Consider the following 20,921-nt stretch of genomic DNA (forward strand, 5'->3'; position numbering starts at 1 on the left):
CAGAATTCCTCAGCCAGCATGGGGACTTCAACTCCCAGAATTCCTCAGCCAGCATGGGGACTTCAACTCCCAGAATTCCTCAGCCAACATGTGGGCTTCAACTCCCAGAATTCCCCAACTAGCATTTGGGCTTCAACTCCCAGAATTCCTCAGCCAGCATGGGGACTTCAACTCCCAGAATTCCTCAGCCAGCATGGGGACTTCAACTCCCAGAATTCCTCAGCCAGCATGGGGACTTCAACTCCCAGAATTCCTCAGCCAACATGAGGGCTTCAACTCCCAGAATTCCTCAGCCAACATGAGGGCTTCAACTCCCAGAATTCCCCAACCAGCATTTGGGCTTCAACTCCCAGAATTCCTCAGCCAACATGTGGGCTTCAACTCCCAGAATTCCCCAACTAGCATTTGGGCTTCAACTCCCAGAATTCCTCAGCCAGCATGGAGACTTCAACTCCCAGAATTCCTCAACCAACATGCGGACTTCAACTCCCAGAATTCTATGCTGGCTGGGGAATTCTGGGAATCAAAATCCACAAATCTTAAATTTGCCAAGGTTGGATGCCAACTGGCCTACTGTAAACCTCTCAGTATCTGGGGTATAAATTAGCCCCATTACTCCCAAAGCTGTCACAGATTTGTAATATTGATATGAAAGAAAGGAGAAAATATTAAATACACGAGGAACAATTACAGCAATTGCATTTAACTCAAATTTAATCAAGCGAGATTTTGACCTGTTTTCATCCATTTCATCAGTCAAGACGTGTATACTGTTCTGAAATGCAGTTCCAGGTGTGCTATTTGACATCCTCAGTCAAAACAGTTTTGACATTCCTGGCTTAAGATTGGTGTTTTCAAGATGTTACATGGCCAGTAGTTTCAAAACGGCATAAATAGTCCTCAGACTGCTGTTTTAACTGGTTCTTAACTCAGTGGTGGGATTCAATTTTTTTTTTACTACTGGTTCTGTGGGAGTGGCTTTGTGGGTGTGGTGCGGCTTTGTGGGCATGGCAGAGGAAGGATATTGCAAAATCCCCATTTCCTCCCCCACCACATTAACCTGCTTTCCAGCTCCCTTCTCCTGTTCAGGGCAACAAAAGAAGATCAGCTGAGAGGCAGTCGGGGCATGGCCAGCCTGTTTGCCGGCTCTCTGAAGTACTCAAAATTTCCGCTACCACTTCTCCAGAACCTGTCAGAACTGGCTGAATATCACCTCCGCCTTAACTCATGGGTTAATAATAATAATAATATTAATAATAATAATAATAAATTGATATGTCACCGACTCTGGGAAGCTTACACATTTCGTAAATGTTGTCATGCCTCATCTTTTAGCCTTTTCTTATAACTGACACGTTTGGGATGAGCAGCCTGGAGGATTTGGTGTGCAAAAAGGACACATATCCATTTGTAAATCTCACTTAACTAAGTAATTCCGGGGAAGGAGTGCCGGTAATCATTTCTGTTCGACGGTGATCTTTTCACATGAAACATGACAGAGGAAGCCGTTTAAGGTGTGTTTTCTATCAGCTCAGGAAATTGGATACGGAATAATATGTCTAAGCTCCTGAAAGACAGATTTCTGTAGAATGTCTGAAGTAAAATTCCTGAGTGGTTGTACAGAGGAATTAATTACTAAGAGGATTTGATGGGCTTCTCTCTACCAGATGCATTTGTGCCGAGGCCAAACAGCCATCTGTTTCGGGTGCTTTAATTCTAATTTTTTTTGCACAAAGCAGCGTTGACTGGTTGACCGCACTCTTTATTTCTCCAACTTGACATAATTATGAGCATTCCACAATTGGAACAATTAAAACTAATTATCTCCTTAAAATATTTAGCAAACATGCCGAGGAGAAGGTTCACCTGTTCGCTGTTTTCAATGCATAATAATTTATCTATAGATTAAAGTCTTTCACAGAATTTCTGGTTTCTGAGAGTTCATATATCTTCAAAGCATATCAACCAGGATAGTTTAATGTCTGACAGACTTATGCACTTACTGCAACTCAAATCCCAGAGCTCTTTTCTTTCCTGACTCTGTGATGTGAATCTGCCCTGGAGTTTTATCTAAATTCAATTTGCAATTTATTCAGCTGATTCATGAATCCAGGTGTGTGTGTGTGTGTGTGTGTGTGTGTGTGTGTGTGTGTGTGTGTGTGTGTGTGTAGACTTTTGTTTTGAGATTATTTCCTGCTCACCTGTGAGCATGGCCAGTCCTATGGCTAGTGGCAACAGCCTCCATCTCCCCATGGCTATGAAAAAAGAGAATGGAAAATGATAATTAAGGACAAGGAAATGGGTGAGGATAAACATTCAAGGGACACGGCAGCTCAGTGGCTAAGACGCTGAGCTTGTCGATCAGGAAGGTCGGCAGTTCGGCAGTTCAAATCCCTAGTGCTGCGTAACGGAGTGAGCTTGTCCCAGCTTCTGCCAACCTATCAATTTGAAAGCACGTAAAAATACAAGTAGAAAAATAGGAACCACCTTTGGTGGGAAGGTAACAGCATTCCGTGCGCCTTCGGTGTTTAGTCATGCCGGCCACATGACCACGGAGACGTCTTCGGACAGCGCTGGCTCTTTGGCTTTGAAACAGAGATAAGCACTGCCCCCTAGAGTTCAGAACAGCTAGCACATATATGAGAGGGGAACCTTTACTTTACTTACTTTATTCTTATCCCACCTTTATATATTTTAAAATACCCAAATGTGTCGAACATACCTAATACTTTTCCCTCCCTCCTCCTATTTTCCCCCAGAACAACAATCCTATGAGGTGGCTTGGGCTGAAAGAGAATGACTAGCCCCGAGTCACCCAGGCGGCAGAAAGTATTTGGCATGTTCGGCTCCTTGTGCTATTTATAAAAATAATAAAAGGGGGATTTAAACAAAAGCAAACAAATCTAAACCTCAGAAAGAAAGAAAAAAGAAAGCCATTTGTACTGCAATGCCCATAAACAGGAACGGCCCACCTCTCCGTGCCTGCTAGTCTGAAATCCTGAAATTGTAAAAAGGCACGATAAATTTAGAAGCCGTAAGAAACAGGGATACAAAGCAATGTAAAATCGATATGGTATTCAAGAAGCGATTTGAAAAATTGTTTTTTCTCTCTCTCTCCTTCACACATACGCACACACACACACACACACAAGGATCGTTCCTTGTGGATTGGATTGGATTGGATTTATTTCATTTATATGCCGCCCTTTTCCCCGAAGGGGACTCAGGGCGGCTCAAATTCAGTCAGGGAAAGGGGTACAGACAGGGGATAAAAAGACGAACATAACAGTACACAATTTAAAACACACAACAACCATACCATTCGAGGAGGGGGGCAGAAGCTCTTTAGCCCCAGGCCTGCCAGAATAGCCAGGTTTTAAGGGCTTTGCGGAAGGCCTGGAGGGTGGTGAGGGTTCGAATCTCCACGGGGAGTTCGTTCCAGAGGGTCGGAGCAGCCACAGAGAAGGCTCTCCTCCGGGTAGTCGCCAGTCGGCATTGGCCGGCGGATGGAATTCGGAGGAGGCCTAATCTGTGGGATCTGATCGGTCTATTGGAGGTAATTGGCAGCAGGCGGTCTCTCAAGTACCCAGGTCCAATACCATGAAGGGCTTTATAACGATCTCGTAGAGATTCGGACCCTTTCCACTCTCTCAGCCTTCCGAAAAGCTACCAAAACCTGGCTGTTCCGGCAGGCCTGGGGCTGCTGAACAATGTCCAGCCCCATCTAGACAGAATGGATGGTGTGTTATTTTTAAAAACTGTATCTTTTTATTCCTAATTTTTAAGTTTTTATCATGTCTCTGTAAGGCGCCCAGAGTCCTACGGGATTGGGCGGCATACAAATTTATTAAATTTCAAATTTCAATTTTACACACACACACAAACACACACACACACAAACACACACACAAACACACACACAAACACACACACAAACACACAGGCACACACTACATTGCTGGTTGATTTTTGCAGCTTTAACAAACATATTTTCTTGCAAATAAATCCCATTCAATTCAATGGGATGTATTTCTGATTAGAGTTAGCAAAAACCAGATTTGGTTTGGATCTTAAATCTCCAATTCTTTTTCTGCTGCTCTGAATCGCTTGATATGGTGTTTGTTTTTTTTAGGGTGAGATGGGGGTTTACAGGGGGGAAGAGGATCTTTGTTTTTTCTCATTTATTTTGATGAAAAGATTGATTAAATGAAGCAACCCATTTTAACATGAGTGGAACGGCTTCAAAATGCTCATTATTGTTTCACACCAGCTGTGGCTAATTTAAAAAAATATTTCTTCTTTCTATTAGGGTGGCAACATTTTCTTCAATTCATTGGTTCATGGAGCTGCTCCAAAATCAATCAAAACCATTTTCCTCCATGCACAACTCAAAATGCTTTTTAAAAAAAATGCCTGCCATGATAAGAGCTTTCAATTATCTTTTTTATTTTTTTTTGAAGGATGTTTCCTCTTTTTATTCAAATTCACTATTTTATTCAGAGGCAAATTGCTCAAGCTGTAATTGATTAAAGCGCATGTTAACATTTGAAGGGATTATATCTATTTAGGGACCTAGATTTACACCTGGTGCCAGAAATCTTTGGATGAAGCCCTTAGAGATCCCAGAAACATGTCTCTCAAATGGTCATTTTTAAAGTGACAGTATAAGCAATTATGATATTAGCAATAATTGTGAGAGGGATATTGGAGTTGTAGCAGACAATCACTTAAATATGAGCACACAGTGTGCTGCAGTTACCAAAAATGCCAACATGACTTTAGTCAACACCTGGAATTCTCTACCTGACTCCATTGTTACATTATCTAACCCCCACAGCTTCAACCTTAAACTGTCTAGTGTGGACCTCACCCCATTCCTAAGAGGTCAGTAAAAGGAGGCGTACATAAGCACATCATTGCGCCTACCGTCCCTGTCCTACCGTCCTCATTTACTTGCACTCATTCCTTCTTCGTGCCCATGTTTATACTTATACCTGTTATCTAGTCATGTTCAACAAATTTAAAAAATAAAAAAGCCAACACAGTCCTAGGCTGCATGAACAGAGAGATAGAAAATCTTTCACAATGTGCACATTCTTTTGGGGAAAAAAAAATATCTCAGATTATTGTCAGATTTCCAGGGAATTTATCTGCTACAGAGTTTTCCACAGCTTGGCACCTGCAATCTATCATGGGATAGAAATCCCATCCATTAGGGGAATTTTGGAAGAGGTGCTCCCAGAAGAAGAGCCTGTATTACATAATCTTCAGGAGATAACAGGATGACAGAGTTGGAAGGGACCTTGGAGGTCTTCTAGTCCAACCCCCTGCTCGAGCAGGAGACCCTATCCCCATGAAGAGCCGAGGTGGCGCAGTGGTTAGAGTGCAGTACTGCAGGCTACTTCAGCTGACTGTTAGTTGCAGTTCGGCAGATCAAATCTCACCGGCTCAAGGTTGACTCAGCCTTCCATCCTTCCGAGGTGGGTAAAATGAGGACCCAGATTGTTGGGGGCAAGAGGCTGACTCTGTAAACCCTATGAAGCGGTATATAAGTCTAAGTGCTATTGCTATTGCTATGCTGGCGAACCTATTGCACGTGTGCCACAGGTGGCATGCAGAATCCTCTGCAGGAACTCCAGCGGTCACCCCAGTCCACTCCACCACGCATAACTTTGGGTCTCTGGGGTGCATACGCTGGGGGCACTGGCATTGCATTTTGGGGGCCTTGCGTGGCCCCCTGTGCCCCATTTTGGCCCTGGAAGGACTCCTGCACCAACCTGGAAGCCAAAAATGGGCAAGGGAGCACAGGGGGTCATGCGGGGGTGGTGGAGCATGGGGGGGGAGGTCACACTGCATTAACAAAAAGGTTAGCCAGCCCTGCCCTATACCATTCCAGACAAGCCAGTCTTTTCTTAAAAGTGTTGAAGCCCCCACAACTTCTGAAGGCAAGCAATCCCACGGATTAATTTTTTTCTAACCGTCAGGAAATTCCATCCTTCCGAAGTCGGTAAAACGAGGACCCAAATTGTTGGGGGCAATAGGCTGACTCTATAAACTGCTTAGAGGGGGCTGTAAAGCACTGCGAAGCGGCATATAAGTCCGAGCGCTATTGCTATTTAGGCAATACCTACAAGGACTCCACCTTCCCATATTTATTTCGCAAAACGTTAGAGTACCCCACTTACCTGTGGATGAGAGCCTCTATCCCAGTGCCACCTTTGCAGGCTTAATATATAGGTGGGAATCTAAAACTCAATCAAATATGGGAGTGACCAGTTGAGTCATTATTGTTTCTGGAGGGAGGCTACCAGTGGTTTTTGGGTCAATACAAGCTCTCCGTAACACAAAAGGGTTTGGATTGTTTAAAATGGTATTTAATTCACCTCATCAAGGTGTAGCCCAAGTATTGAGGTTGGGATGCAAGCTACGTTTTCTATAGTCCCCCACCCCACTCAGTAGAATTAAAGGAATTTGAGCATCCTCTCTCTTTTTTAAAAAAAAATCTCCAGCCTACATCACCTTATTTGGTGGAATTTCCCATGCTCTTTCATAAATTGCGTTCTCTGATATGTTTACAGAAAGTTAACCTTTTTGGAAAATTTCCCTGCGGAGGTCTTTCATAGTATAATTGGATGGATGTTTTTCATTGATGTAACTCTGAGATCAAGGAAGTACAGTCCCACATAAGAAGTTATAGGGCTGGAGTTTACATAAACAACGGTGATGGGATTCAAAATTATTCACCAGTTCTGTGGGCGTGGCACAGTGGGCATGGCATGGTGTGGGGGGCATGGTATGGCTCAGTGGGCATGGTTCGGTTGGCGTGTCTCAGTGGACGTGGCAGCAGAAGGATATTGTAAAATCCCCATTGCCTCCCAATCAACTGGTACTCGGGAGGAAGAGAATAGATGGGGTTTGGCCAGTCAGAGGTGGTATTTACCGGTTCTCCGAACTACTCAAAATTTCCACTACCGGTTCTGCAGAACTGATCAGAACCTGCTGAATACCACCTCTGAAAAACATCCAAAATGGACAGATAATATTATTTCTTACCTGGTGTGTAAATTTCCATTCAAAACTCTTTTTGGATTGCCTTAATCTTTAAATTTTAAAATTTCAAAAATCCACATCATATGACTTATTCAATTAGCATTCTGGAACATATTTATTTTATTTGTCTTTTTTTTAAAAAAAAATCTAAATGCAATTCCTTCACATTGCAGCTGGATTCCAAACACAGCGTCTATTTGCAGTTTTCGTAATTTGAGTTGCAGTTTGCATGACAACCTGCAATTTATTTGAAGCAGCTTCAAGCACACTGACTTGGAAGAAAGTTTTTCTGAAGGAAGTGGAGTCTTACACTTTTGGAAACACATTGCTATGTTCTGATGGCCTAGAGGTGGCGCTCTCACCTCACAATCAGGAGGCTCTGAGCTCAATCCTAGAAAGCAGCGGGTGTTTCTCTGGATGAAGAAATACCCGCTGTGACTCTGCATAGGCATCAGGAAGGGCCTCCAGCTAGTAAATGCTCAACTCCATTTAGTCGCCCCAATTGCACTCCGATGCAAGGGATTACCACAGGGGTGTCAAACTCAATTTCATTGAGGGCTGCATCAGGGCTGTGGTTGTCCTTGGGGACTGGGTGGGTGTGGCCAGCTTGACACCACTCCTCAAACTGCAGGCATGTTTCCTTTTCACACTGGATAGACTGGGCTGAAGCCATGCTGGCTCGATGTTTCCTCTTTGCACTGAATAGACCAGGCCAAAGCAACACGGGTAGACCAGGCTAAAGTGATGCAGACCGGCTCCTTACATTTTCCAGGATGGGGCCACAGCAGGGGTGGGTTTCTGCCAGTTCTAACCTCCTCTATAGAAGAGGTTCCACAAATCGACAGTGCCGTTTAGAACTGGTTCCAGCTTCCTCCCTCCCTCCCCCCCACCGCATATCATCAAGATGAAGAGCGAGAGGAGGAATTCTGGGAGTTGAAGTCCACAAGTCTTAAAGCTGTCAAGTTTGAACACCACGGGGTTTTTTTTCTAAAGGGTTAGGGGTGCAAGGGTCTTGTAACTTGACAGCTTTAAGACTTGCAGGCTTCAAATGCCAGAGTTTTTGAGCCAACATTTTAGTTGCTAAGCAAGAGCATTGTTAAGCGAGTTTCACCACATTTTACAAGTTGGCCATGCCCACCCAGTCACATGACTGCCAAGCCACTCCCACTCGGTCACATGGCCAGCAAGCCACTCCCACAAAGCAGGCCACACCTACAGAAGAGGTTCTAAAAAAAATTTGAAACCCACCACTGGGCCACAGGCTGGATCTGACCACATCTCAGGCCCATGGGCTTTCCGTTTGACACCCAAGGTTGTTAAAAGGAAAAAAAAGGTTGCTGTGGTCTGCTTGAGTCTTATCTCCCAAACACCAGAGAAGTTGAGTTTGACATACTCCTTAATGGAAAACTATTTTAGGAAAAATTGGGCTGTTTGGGTTTCTTACACTCTAACGCATAGTTTTCAACTAAGCATTTATCTCATAACATAATTTAGGATGGGAGTATTTCCAGAGCAGTTTCAGAGCCTTTATCATTTTTCTCTACTTTTAGCCCTTAGGCCATTTTCTGCTCCAAGTATTTCCAGAATCTTTTGTCTATTTATTTAGCCTTTCTCAGAACTTTACATTTAAATGTTTGCCAATCCATCCTATCAATATTTGTTGCCCGCTTTCACAGGGGATTAAATAGAAAGGGATTTTCACCGTCATGGCTCTTTAATCTGCTATTGACTGAAACTGTGTACAGCAAAGGAATTAAGGTCTCACGAAGCTCCTCTGAATTCAACCATGACACGTCACAAATACTGTTTTGATAACTTCCTGAATTGGATGCCTTTGGTTATACACCACTTTATAAATCTGGGCTGCAAAATTGCTAATAAAAGTATTGATGATAAAAAAATAATAAGAACACTTTGTCAATTTACAATGATGATAGGTTCTATTTCAGACCAGCTAGCCACATCTTCTTACATTGCATTGTGTTTCAAAGATAAGGCAGTCAGTTATATCCCTGGGTGTTGCAAAAAGCATAGAAAACCCACAGTAGGATTATCCTATTTTTTGGAGTATAAGACGCATCTTTCTCCCCACCCCCACCCCAATATACTCCGGAGCATCTTATACTCCAGAAAATACAGTAGTTCAGAGAAGTATCCAGCAGCCTCATTCATTCATTTGTCCATCCATCCATCCACCCATCCATCCATCCATCCATCCATCCATCCATCTCTGCTTTTAAAGAGCTCAAGATGACTCACAAGAAGCCATCTTTATTTTATCCCTTCAACATCAAGCTGGTGAAAAAGATTAAGCTGAAAGAAAGTAACGGGCCCCATATCACCAGTGTGTGTTTTATGATCAATGGGTTTTTGAACTCTAAGGGTTTCACTTTACCACGATTCAATAGTCTAACCATGATACCACATAGAAGCACACTTGCCTCCATAAAACTGAAGGTTTGAAGAGCAAGGGTGATGCAGTAGTTAGAATAAGTATTGCAGGCTAACTCTGCGCACAGCCAGAAGTTCGATCTTGATGGGCTTAAGGTTGACTCAGCCTTCCATCCTTCCAAGAATGGTCAAAAAAGACTCAGATAGTTGCGGGCAATATACTGATTCTGTAAGTGGCGTGGAGAAATTGTAAAACAGTATGAAGTGCTATTGCTACCGTGAAGTCTAACAGACAATGGGAATAACACAGGCTGCATTCACATATAACATTGTCCCCAAATGTTACCACATATTTAGTACCAGCTAATTTAAGCTTTCTGAATGGGCATGTATGAAACACACATGTCACTCATAGGTCATTTGTCGATTATTATCCCTTCCTTCCTTCCTCCCTCCCTCCCTCCCTCCTTCCTATCAATCCATTCATTATTTACATACTGCTGTAAACCGTATAGACTCTTGATAGTACCATGGGTTACATACAATAGCAGTAGACTTATATACCGCTTCATAGGCCTTTCAGGCCTCTCTAAGCGGTTTACAGAGAGTCAGCATATTGCCCCCAACAATCTGGGTCCTCATTTTACCCACCTCGGAAGGATGGAAGGCTGAGTCAACCCTGAGCCGGTGAGATTTGAACCGCTGACCTGCTGATCTAGCAGTAGCCTGCAGTGCTGCTTTTAACCACTGCGCCACCTTGGCTCATAACATACAAACATAACCAATCCCCTAGTCCAGCAATCTGTTCTCACCATGACCAACTAATGGCATATAGAAGCCAACACATCTCCTAGTAGATGGCCTTCAGAAACAGACACACCTCCATTAAGGCTAAGAGCCATGGATCTCCATGAATCCCATAAACTGGTTGAATCCCTGTTTGAAGCCAGCCAAGCTGGTAGCCTGCACAACATTCATTCATTCACATTCATTCATTCATTTAATTTTTTTATCCACCCATCTCCCCTACAAGAGGTCTTTGGGTCACATACAAGGTGATTCTCCTACAAGGTGACTCTGGAGCTTTCATAGGAGTTAATTCCAAAGTTGAATTGCACATCATGGATCAGGAGTTGCTACAAAGAAGAGGGAGTCAAGCTATTCTCCAAAGCATGTGAAGGTAGAACAAGAAGCAATGGGTGGAAGCTAATCAAGCAACTTAGAACTAAGGAAGAATTTCCTGACAGTTTGAACAATTAATCAGTGGAACAGCTTCCTCCAGAAGTTGTGAATGCTCCAACAGTGGAGGTTTTTAAGAAGATGTTGGAGAACCATTTGTCTGAAGTGGTGTAGGGTTTCCTGCCTAAGCAGGGGATTGGACTAGAAGACCCCTAAGGTTCCTTCCCACTCTGTTATTCTATATTTTCTATATTTTCTATGTCATGTAAAAAAAAAACACCCTTTTGTCTATCCAGATATTTTGAGGATTCAGTTTTATTTTATAGGCTGAGCTCTGGTTCTACTATTTTGGGAAGGGGAAATAACTTCCCCTTCTCCTTTTATCCACACCATGCATCATGTTCTACCCCTCAATCATGTCCCCTCTCCTTCACCTCCTTTCTAAACCAAATAGGCCCAAATATTGCAGCCTTTCCTCATTCAAAAACTGTTCCAGCCCCTTCAAGATCTTAGTTTACATTCTGTGTCATTTTGCATTCCGCAGTTTACAAATCTTAGCACAGTCAATTTATAGAGAACCATTTTCCGATTAGAGATCTCATCTCTCCTTCAATTTGAATTATGTACAAAAAAAAATCAGATAAATATTTATATGAATGGATGATGCCAAGTCTCAAGCAGCCTCACCTCTAACATAGGCATTTTTCACATTCAAATGCCATAGATGTGGGGAAAGAAAGCAGTTAAAAATCAAACTTAACACACATTGAAATTTAATCCTTCCATCTCAGTTTGCATCAGGAGAAATCCAGCATCGATCTACTGATTCAGAAAGAACCAACGTGGGTTTGTGATGACATGAAATATTTGCCACAATAGTCATTGTTGCTCCTTGATTCAATGCTGAACAGTGCCTGGTGAGAGTCTAAATAATATTCTCAAATAGTAAATTCTATGAAGACAATTTCTTAGTAAAGCAAATGATACAAATATTTCCTGTCCTATCATCTCCCAATGCCTCATTAAACTATGACAAATTACACTTAGCCATGATTTATGGCTGTTTCCTTGATTATCAGTAGAAAGCCATCATAGATAGCGCAGAATCAGGCAGAGATGTTAACAGAGCAAGTGTGTTCTTTCAGTTGTCCTAGAGCAGGGGTATCAAACTCGATTTTTATTGAGGGCCGCATCAGGGTTGTGTTTGACCTTAGGGGGGCAGTGTAGGCATGGCCAGCTCAACTCATATTGGGGGGTACCTGTGGTGGCCCGAGCATTCTGCCAGAGAAAATGTGATCCTGAGCTCCGTTTTCAGCTGCGAAGGCCTCCTGCAATCCTCTGCCAGTGAAAATGGAGCTCGGAAGGGCAGCCTATGGCCCTCCTGAGCTCCATTTTCTCTGGCAGAGGCACTGAGGGCTGGTCCTTCACTCTTTCCAGGGTGGCCCCATGGGCCAGATCTAAGCACCCCATGAGCCGGATGCAGCCCCCGGGCCCTGAGTTTGACACCCCTGTCCTAGAGAGCCCCACCTGAGCCACTTGAAGATGTGTGGACTTCAACCCCCCAGAATTCCCAAAACTCCTTTGCTGGCTGGGGAAATAAATGAAGGGAGACTAGTATAGATCTATTTCAAGCTATTTAGCTGTCATCAGCTAGCCATACCCTTACTGGGATTTGAATTTGGGCTGTTTTTATATGTTAGGCAGTTATATTAACCTCTAAGCCACAAGCTCTCCTTCCTTATCAGCTGAGCCAGGGAAATGATTGTTATTTTTTCTTTTGTCAAAGCACCTGGTAAGCCCAAATATGGAAGGGAGCATACTGCTTCCCTTTTGCCTTTCAGCCCCACTCCAGGAGCTTTCCATGTAACATGGAAAAACAGCCCAAGTTTGAATCCCAGTAAGGGTATGGCTAGCTGATGAGAGCTAAATAGCTTGAAATAGAACTATGCTAGTCTCATTTATTTATCAACAAAAATGCAACATTTTATTTATATATGTGTGTGTGTGTGTATGTATGTGTATATGTATGTATGCATATGTGTATGTGTATGTGTGTGTGTATGTATGTATGTATGTATGTATACATACATGCATACATACAGACACACACACACACGCTGGTCTTGTTATATTCGGGTCTTTTCCAATGTAAGAAACACAGACACACACATACACATGTTGGTAAAAATTGAATGTTCCTAAAGTATTGGAAATTGCAACAGTGTGCAAGGAAACTTTTCCCCCTAATATGTACTTCGGGGTGCACTTTTTTTTAAAGATGAAAACTGCCTTGCAAATCTTTAAAAAAAAAAAAAGAGCATTCAATGTATAATTGTTTTCCAGTTCATATAGTCCTATTCTTTCCCCCATGAAACCAATGCAATAAAAACCACTGAGATATCCAAATTATTCAAATCAGGACAGAAATTTCCTGATGCTTCCTGTTTTCTGGTTTCAGCTTAACAGACCATGCCATCAGAGTAGAACTCCATGCTTGCATGTATATGAGCTTTAACTGCTATGATTATAGTAGGCTGATTAGTTATTTCTCTGCTGAATTTTCTCCGTCAACCTTATCCTTAGGCAAGTAAGGGAGAGCACATCTGTAATTTGAATTAATTCTTTTTGGTCATCCCCTCATTTCTATAAGCCATCCACCACTCTGTTTCCAAGGGTGGAAAATAACTACTGTCAAACACTCTGCAGAGATCTCAGAAATTGAAATTACAGGCCCCTGGAAAATACTGCTACTAATAAAGCTGCAGAATGGATGAAAAGCTAACAGAACTTTATCGGCTAAATCCGAAAGGGAAAACCAGAACTGCAGATAATTAACAGATGCTTGCGAGGGGTCTGGGACTATTCGTCTCCTATCCTTGGCCCTTCCTCCTTCTCTGCCAGCACTCCTCCTTGGCCAAAATCTCCCCTGACTTTTCTCCTTGGCTGACTTGCCCCACCCATTCACCCTGGTCAATGAGTCACCACCCCTCTGTCCCACACGCTTCGGCACAGCCCATTAGCCAAAGGGTTCTTTTTCCTGGTTTTTTCGCCACCTGGCACAGTTAGCTGCCAACCAATCAGCTGCTGGCAGAAGGGCTGCAGCCAAATGGCTGTTAGGAGAAAGAACTGGAGGGGGTGGAAACACCCCATGTACCTCCAACCCCTCCAGATCCACAGAGAGCCCCTCGGTAGTCTGTAATTTGTAATCTGCACTATAGCAAACAGGAAACTTGGTTAGATTTATTGAGAGTAGTTGTATTTGTACATCATTAATTTCATTTTAAAAATGTACTTTGAGCTGATTTATTAGACTGGCAGCCACATTTTTGGGGATGGGACCACTTATATGTGAGCCAGAAGCTGAATATTGCATTTCAATACCCCCTGTCTGATACTTGGGGGTGGGGGGAGAGGCAGAGATGGTGGGTTATGGATGCTCTCAATGAAGTGCCTTTCTAGCCAGACAAAGCTCAAATCTCCTTCAAGTTGAGTTTGACTCCTGGTGTCTTAATGGACAGTCCATATGTTCCCTTGAGCCTAGCATCCAAGAACTAACCAAGTTTGACCCTACATGTGTCAGGGTTCTGACGGATGCCCTAATCAACCCAGAGTCTCGAGCCAAGCGTCAAAAGACATTCAGTTATTTATAAGGAGCAACATGTCGGCAGGTACCCAAGTGAAGCCAGCTTTGACCCCACATAACTTATGACCCAATTATGACGCTGTTCCCTCCCCCACACAAGAGCGTGTCATAAATCACATTCTCCAACAGAGCATTTTCATTGGCTGTAGAGATCATGCCCCTCCGGCTGCTGCGGGTAACCTGGGAGACAGCCTTGAAAAAGATCTGTGTGGAATGTGCTTCTGTTTGTGGCTGCTGTGCTGCATTGTGAGTTCCCCATCTCCCTTTCCTATGGCACTCAAGAGCAAGCCAGGGATGCTTTGCGAGTTGACAACTTGACTTCCAAGTCAACGGCTATGCTTTGCGCTAGGGTTGATTGGAAGGAACATTGAAGCAGAATCGCAATTTTGCACCTTTTTTTTTCTTCCTACCTGTTCACTTACTCTTTTCAAGTTCAGCAACAAGAAAATGAGGCAATAAGCTCATCTGACTTGTCTTCCTGAAATATTCCAAAATTGCACTTTTCCTGGACTATATAGAAAAGGTCTACTCTGGAGTGATTTTTCCTTCCAGCTATTAGAGCCCAAGGAGAATGCACAGTTGTGTAAGAGTTGCCCCATGTTATTCAGCGAAAGAGGTATTTACTGATTAGGCTCTCCGCCCTGCCTGATGAAAATATACTTCATGTACTCAAATGAATATAGAACAATGAAGAAGCCAGTCCCAAAGGGTCAATATTTTAACTGGGATTGAGCAGCTTATTTATAATTAAGAGTCTTGGTTCCCATTCTTTTGCACTTTGGCCACCTGCCTAAACCATCACTGGGAAATTTGCACTGTTTGGATTAGATTAAAACAAAAATTTATCCTTTGTTAGCAGAAAGTGTTAGGCAAATAAGAAGGTTGCCTGCTTATACACATATGTCGAGCTTCCCATGGGGCTTGGAGATTATACATCTCCACCCTCCCAGATCAGGCACATTTTTCAACAAGCCAAACCCCTTTCCATTAATTCCCATGCTGCCTGGGGAATTCTGGGAGTTGAAGTCCAAGTATCTTAAAGTTGCCAAGGTTGGGGTTTAAAGTCTCACCGTCATTGCTCAGGAACCACTTTGGGCCTCTTTCTCTGCAGAGTTGCCAGTTCTTTTGCTGGCTCTGTTTTGTTTGCCTTTAGCAAAGAGACAAATCAAGGTCATATTTAATTGCGGCTGCTCCAGTGTAAGGTGTAGCCCATCCAAGATTAAATTCTGAGCCCTGCAGTACTAAACAATCTTAAGCCAATCATTCTCCCTTCACAATTTCCTATTACTAGGCTTATGAAGACTGAAGGAAGGAAGACCCTTAAAAGTCCTTGGGAAGGAAATACTGGGATACTGAGATGGGGATGGAGCGGGAGGGGAGCGGAGCGCAGCAAAAGAGAGCAGAGACGTAATAACATTGAAAAGGAAAGGAAAGCAGAAATGCCAGGCATGCCAAAAAGCTCCTCCATATTTATTAGCCACAACTGCTACTCAGTCATAAAGCTGCAGTTAATTCATATTCTCCAAGTGATTCCTGCAATGAGGACATTTCACTGCAGTGTAAAAAAACCTCAAGAAATCTAATTGTGCCTTATTGCATTCTGCAGTTAAAGAAAGGCACTTTCTTGATAGTAGACAAACAGTGCCCTCTGCTGGGCTGTTTCTGCTGCAGTGTTCTTAGCCCTCCCCTCCTCCCTCCTCCCGCCCTCCCCCCTCCCGCCAAATCACTGTCCATGGTGTGAGCCACCATCCACAAAAACACAGGAACGGCTCCTTAGCTGAATTCGAGAAATGTGTGCACGCTTTTAGAGCAGGGATGGAAGAAGTGTTGCCTGGTGGCTAGAGGTACACTTCCAGTATCTGTTCTGCAGCCCCCAAAATAGCTTGATTCCAGAACTTCCAGATTAGGTGAGCATATGAAGTTGACTTTGTTTTGCATTTAAGTGTTGGAAGGTTATAGTCAAAACCTTAAGCTTTCTACTGTACATGCTTAAGGTACCCAGTTCACATCCTAAAGCTCCTGAAACCCTCTTCAAAAATGGATCCCTGCCTGTTTTTTGAGTAAGACCCTTAATTGTGGCTAGTGCGATCCCAGCTCCCTCCATTTTAAGGAAGTTCTGCTGAATGAAGGAACTTTTTTCTGTAAAGGATGAGGAGCACCTTCTCTGAAACTTGGGGAAATAATATCTGAAACATCTGAGAGCATAATTTCTACCACAGAATGACCTCAGCAACATGGGCAGTAGACTTAGAACACAATTGATAGCATCTTTTTGTAGTTCGATAGCATCTTTCTGTAGTTTGATAGCATCTTTCTGTAGTTTGATAGCATCTTTCTGTAGTTTGATAGCATCTTTCTGTAGTTTGATAGCATCTTTCTGTAGTTTGATAGCATCTTTCTGTAGTTTGATAGCATCTTTCGGTAGTTTGATAGCATCTTTCTGTAGTTTGATAGCATCTTTCTGTAGTTTCCTTCGGGGATGAAAGAAATTGGGCCTTCAACCATTATGTTAGGGATCTTCTCATGAATCAAAGGTTACCAAGAAGGCCAAATGTTTTGCTCCATTCCTTCCATGTACCAAATCATAGCACAGACAGTGATTTGCAGGTATCCAAATCAAGTGTCACCTACCAGCAGGGATAGTTGTTTCTTGATGACTCAACATTTTTTGAACAAGAAAGTTGTCAGGCTAATGGCAATTTAATAGCTCATCAGTTTCCTGTAAGGCTATAAACGGAGATGATGAAATGAGTATGAGTCAGCAGGGTTACTGCCACTTTAAGAAACAGCTTATATAAAGGAGGCTATGTGAGAGTGTATCTCTCACTCCTCCTCTATCTCTCTCCTCATGTATCTATCTCCATGGTAGTTCTCCATGTAGAGTTGAAGATTGATTGATTGCCTAGAATGTGCCTGACACATGTATGTATGTATATATAAGTCTTGTATATAAACCACTTTTTGAAAGACAAAACCCCTGGGTACTGTGTTTTGCTCCTGGTTTGTCTCAAAATACTAGTCCACACTATACACACTCTGACAAAAGTCGAAGTCAAGCTACATACGTTGTAAGTTTGGGCATACAGATTTGGAGATTTTCTTCTTTTAACCATTGTGTGCCTCTTTAGGGAGTCTGCATTATATTTTTCTTGCTTCCTACTCCAACCTTGTGAGAAACTGGTCTTTCAGTTTTCAGAAGTCTTGATTGGGGGGGGGAGGTCAACAGCGGCAGGATTTTTATTTCAAAGGGATGAAAATGCTTTCCAATATCCAGTGGGCGTGCAGTAAACAACAATACACGACTGGTAGATGGATAAAGAGGAAGGATGCAGCCACATTAATTTTGACCTTCCAGCTTTACGCATCCTTGACTTACATGGCAATTTCTAAAGCAAGCGAGCTGCCCCCTCTCCCCCTCCCAAAACAAACCAATGGAGAATCAGAAGAGCAGCAAATCCCTACCTTCTCTTTAGGAAGCATTTAGACAATTACAGGATTGGGGGGGGGAGAGAGAGAAAAGAAGTGAACGTCAAGAAATTCCCAAGATATTTTTTTCTTCATTATTTACTTTCTTCTCTGTTTTATTTGTTTGTTTGGGGCTTTCTCTTAGTCTGAATAATAATATAAAAAATATTCCAAACGGCACATGGGTGGTTCTCCAGCAATTGAAAAGACATCCTGAGTTCACCAAGAGATGAGCAACGCTGTTCCATGGGCTATCTGCTCATTCCCCCCCCCCCTCAAAGACTTTTCCTGTCTATGTGGTTAGTACCTAGACACCCGATAGAGAATATAAGTATAGAACAAAAACAGGATGTAATTACATATAGAGAGCTTCTCAACATAGAAAGAGGTGTACCACAGTTAAAGCCTTTGAACATATTAAGAGAGGAAAGGGTAATTCAAACCTGGTTTCAGTATGGACAGTTACAGGCTAGATGGAAAAAAGACCAGAAAATTGGTATCATACAAAATGAGGATAATTTGGTAAAACAAATTAGGGACCAGAGTCAAATGCATATAAAAAGGTTGTGTAATATACTGATAGAAACAGCTTCTGAAACAGAGTTAGTTAAAGATGATAAAATGGGCACAAAACTTTGAAGAACCAATAATGATGGAAACATGAGAAAAGTTTTGGGTAAGAAATGTAACATTTACGCAAGCTCAGAACTTGAGAGAGAACTTTTATAAGATATTTTATAGATGGCATTTGGATCCCAAAAAGTTAGCTTGTATGAATCCAAATTTACGATCTAACTGCTGGAGATGTGATTGCGTTGATGCTACGTATTATCATATATGGTGGACTTATAAAAAAGTTAAAGCATTTTGGATAAAAATATGGTGGATCATTCAAAATATTTTTAAAAAGAGGATAAAGTTCACTCCCCAGCTGTTCTTGCTAGGTATAATTACAGACTGTACAGTTATAGAGACTAATCTGATTTTGAACATAACAACGGCAGCAAGATTGCTGGTGGCGCAGTACTGGAAGAAGGAAGAATTGCCTACTATTCAAGAATGGACGTTAAAAGTAGTAAACTTAGCAGAGATGCCCAAAATCTCAACATACTTGAAGGACTATTCAGATGAGAAATACAAGCTGGAATGGAGAAGATGGATTGACTACATTCAAAATAAATATTGGACTAAGAAATTTCAATTAGCTTATGAATGAATGAACAAGGAATGTTACAACATATCTAAAGTTAGCTTAATAAAAGGGGAGTTAAAGTACAAGAGGGAGGTGGGGTGCTATAGTTAGCTTATGTTAGTGTATGATTGTTAAATGCTTATACCCTGTATTTTGCTCTGGGAAGTCGGGGGAGGGAGGGTTAGAGGGGTAGGGTTGGGGTGGAGGGAGGGAAAGAGAAGGGGAAATATTTGTAAAATCTATTAAAACTCTATAATAAAAAAAGACTTTTCCTGCAGAAATAAACTATTGAATTATTGTAGATGTTGCTGCCACCGTTTAAAATACCCTACTCATTTCTGTCTGAAAGGAAATAAGACCAGTGAGTGAATATTCTAATTCTTTTGGATGTCTTCAACAAAAATCAAATCATTTATTCCGCCCCCCCCCCCCGCAAAAGAAACAATAGAGCTTTCTGTCAAAAGATGTGGAGACTTTAGAAAGAATGCAGAGAAGAGCAACCAAGATGATTAGGGGACTGGAGACTAAAAGATATGAAGAATGGTTGCAGGAACTGGGTATATCTAGTTTGATGAAAATAAGGACTAGGGGAGACAGGATAGCAGTCTTCCAATTTCTCAGGGGCTGCAACAAAGAAGAGGGAGTCAAGCTGTTTTCCAAAACACCCGAAGGCAGACAAGAAGCAATGGGTGGAAACTAATCAAGGAGAGAAGCAACTTAGAACTAAGGAGAAATTTCCTGACAGTGAGAACAATGAATCAGTGGAACAACTTGCCTCCAGAAGATGTGAATGCTCCAACACTGGACGTTTTTAAGAAGATGTTGGATAACCATTTGTCTAAAGTGGTGTAGGGTTTCTTGCCTAAGCAGGGGGTTGGACAAGAAGACCTCCAAGGTCCCTTCCAATTCTATTATTCTATTCTATTCTGCCTCTACCTTTTGGGGTAACAATACAGCTACACTGTTCTTCTTATGGGAATAAGCAAAAGAGTCATTGAAAAAAGGCACTTGGTGGCCAATTGTCTGTTCCTTCTTTAACCGGTAGAACTCTCTCATCTTTGAACAGACAACTCAATGAGCAGAAGGTCCAGCTCGCCCATTGTTCTACATTCAAGCCTTGCAGAAATTGTCTAAAAACACATTGATCCCAACTAGGTCAAGGTGGCCCCCTCCAAATTGCAATTAAGCATGGCTCCCCATTGTGATCAGGTGCCTTGCTGTGTAGCACACCGTAGCTCTGGCTCCAGTTGAGGTTCCCATGCTCCTCTGCCCACAGTAATTGCACCCTGAAAGAACTGCCATCCTGATCGCAAAGCTTTTGTTCCTGATGCAATAGGTAACTCATAAGTACTTGCCGCCTTTTGAAAAGGAGAACACATACACAAATACACACACACACAATCTTGCCCCAGCGAAGCTCTGAAGAACTCTTACCAATTATCTGCTTTAGAATAGAATAGAATAGAATTCTTAATTGGCCAAGTGTGATTGGACACACAAGGAATTTGTCTTTGGTGCAGATGCTCTCAGGAGAATAAAATACGTTCATCAAGAATAAGGGATCCAACACTTAGTGATAGTCTGGGTTACAAATAAGCTTTCGAATTGTACCAGGAAATGAATTAAAAACAATATAAATGGTTTATTTTACTAGATATAAATTTATATTTATATTAAACATAAATATAAATTGTTTGCTGTGATTGGAAAGCATCCCTGAAACTCCTTCTTAGAGTTTGCTCAGTCTAATAAGCAGGAAATAGCCAACTTCTAACTTGCTCACTTAAAAGAGGCATTTTTATCATCATCATCATCATCATCATCATCATCATCATCATCATCATCATCATCATCATCATCCAAATGACTCTCATAGGCTAATCAACTGGATGTTGAGTCCAACGAGTAAGATCCTAACCTAAAACTCATGGAAGTATTGCTATAAAATGTATGCTGTGCCAAGCAGTATTTTACATAATCACATTCCAATAGGTTTTAAAT

At 42.2% G+C, this 20,921-nt stretch overlaps 2 protein-coding genes across 2 annotated transcripts in view; one reads left to right on the forward strand and one right to left on the reverse strand.

Moving 5' to 3' along the window:
- LOC106541036 (IgGFc-binding protein) overlaps positions 1 to 6,233 on the reverse strand; it is a 58,485-nt gene extending 52,252 nt beyond the window's left edge. Inside the window, exons 1-2 of the mRNA XM_087727797.1 lie at positions 6,186 to 6,233; positions 2,202 to 2,255 (exon numbers count right to left, since the gene is read on the reverse strand). Of these exons, the coding sequence (XP_087583923.1) occupies positions 2,202 to 2,253 (52 nt within the window). The 5' untranslated portion in view covers positions 2,254 to 2,255; positions 6,186 to 6,233. The remainder of the gene's footprint in view (positions 1 to 2,201; positions 2,256 to 6,185) is intronic.
- A 3,067-nt stretch (positions 6,234 to 9,300) lies between these two features.
- The window catches only part of LOC106553565 (IgGFc-binding protein-like), a 55,907-nt gene continuing 44,286 nt past the window's right edge, over positions 9,301 to 20,921 (forward strand). Inside the window, exon 1 of the mRNA XM_087728027.1 lies at positions 9,301 to 9,373. Coding sequence (XP_087584153.1) covers positions 9,301 to 9,373 — 73 coding nt within the window. The remainder of the gene's footprint in view (positions 9,374 to 20,921) is intronic.

The sequence above is a fragment of the Thamnophis sirtalis genome, unplaced genomic scaffold (assembly GCF_051295495.1).
Source record: "Thamnophis sirtalis isolate CommonGarterSnake01/CBP01778 unplaced genomic scaffold, rThaSir2_p1.2 scaffold_13, whole genome shotgun sequence".
NCBI classification, from domain to species: Eukaryota; Metazoa; Chordata; class Lepidosauria; order Squamata; family Natricidae; genus Thamnophis; species Thamnophis sirtalis.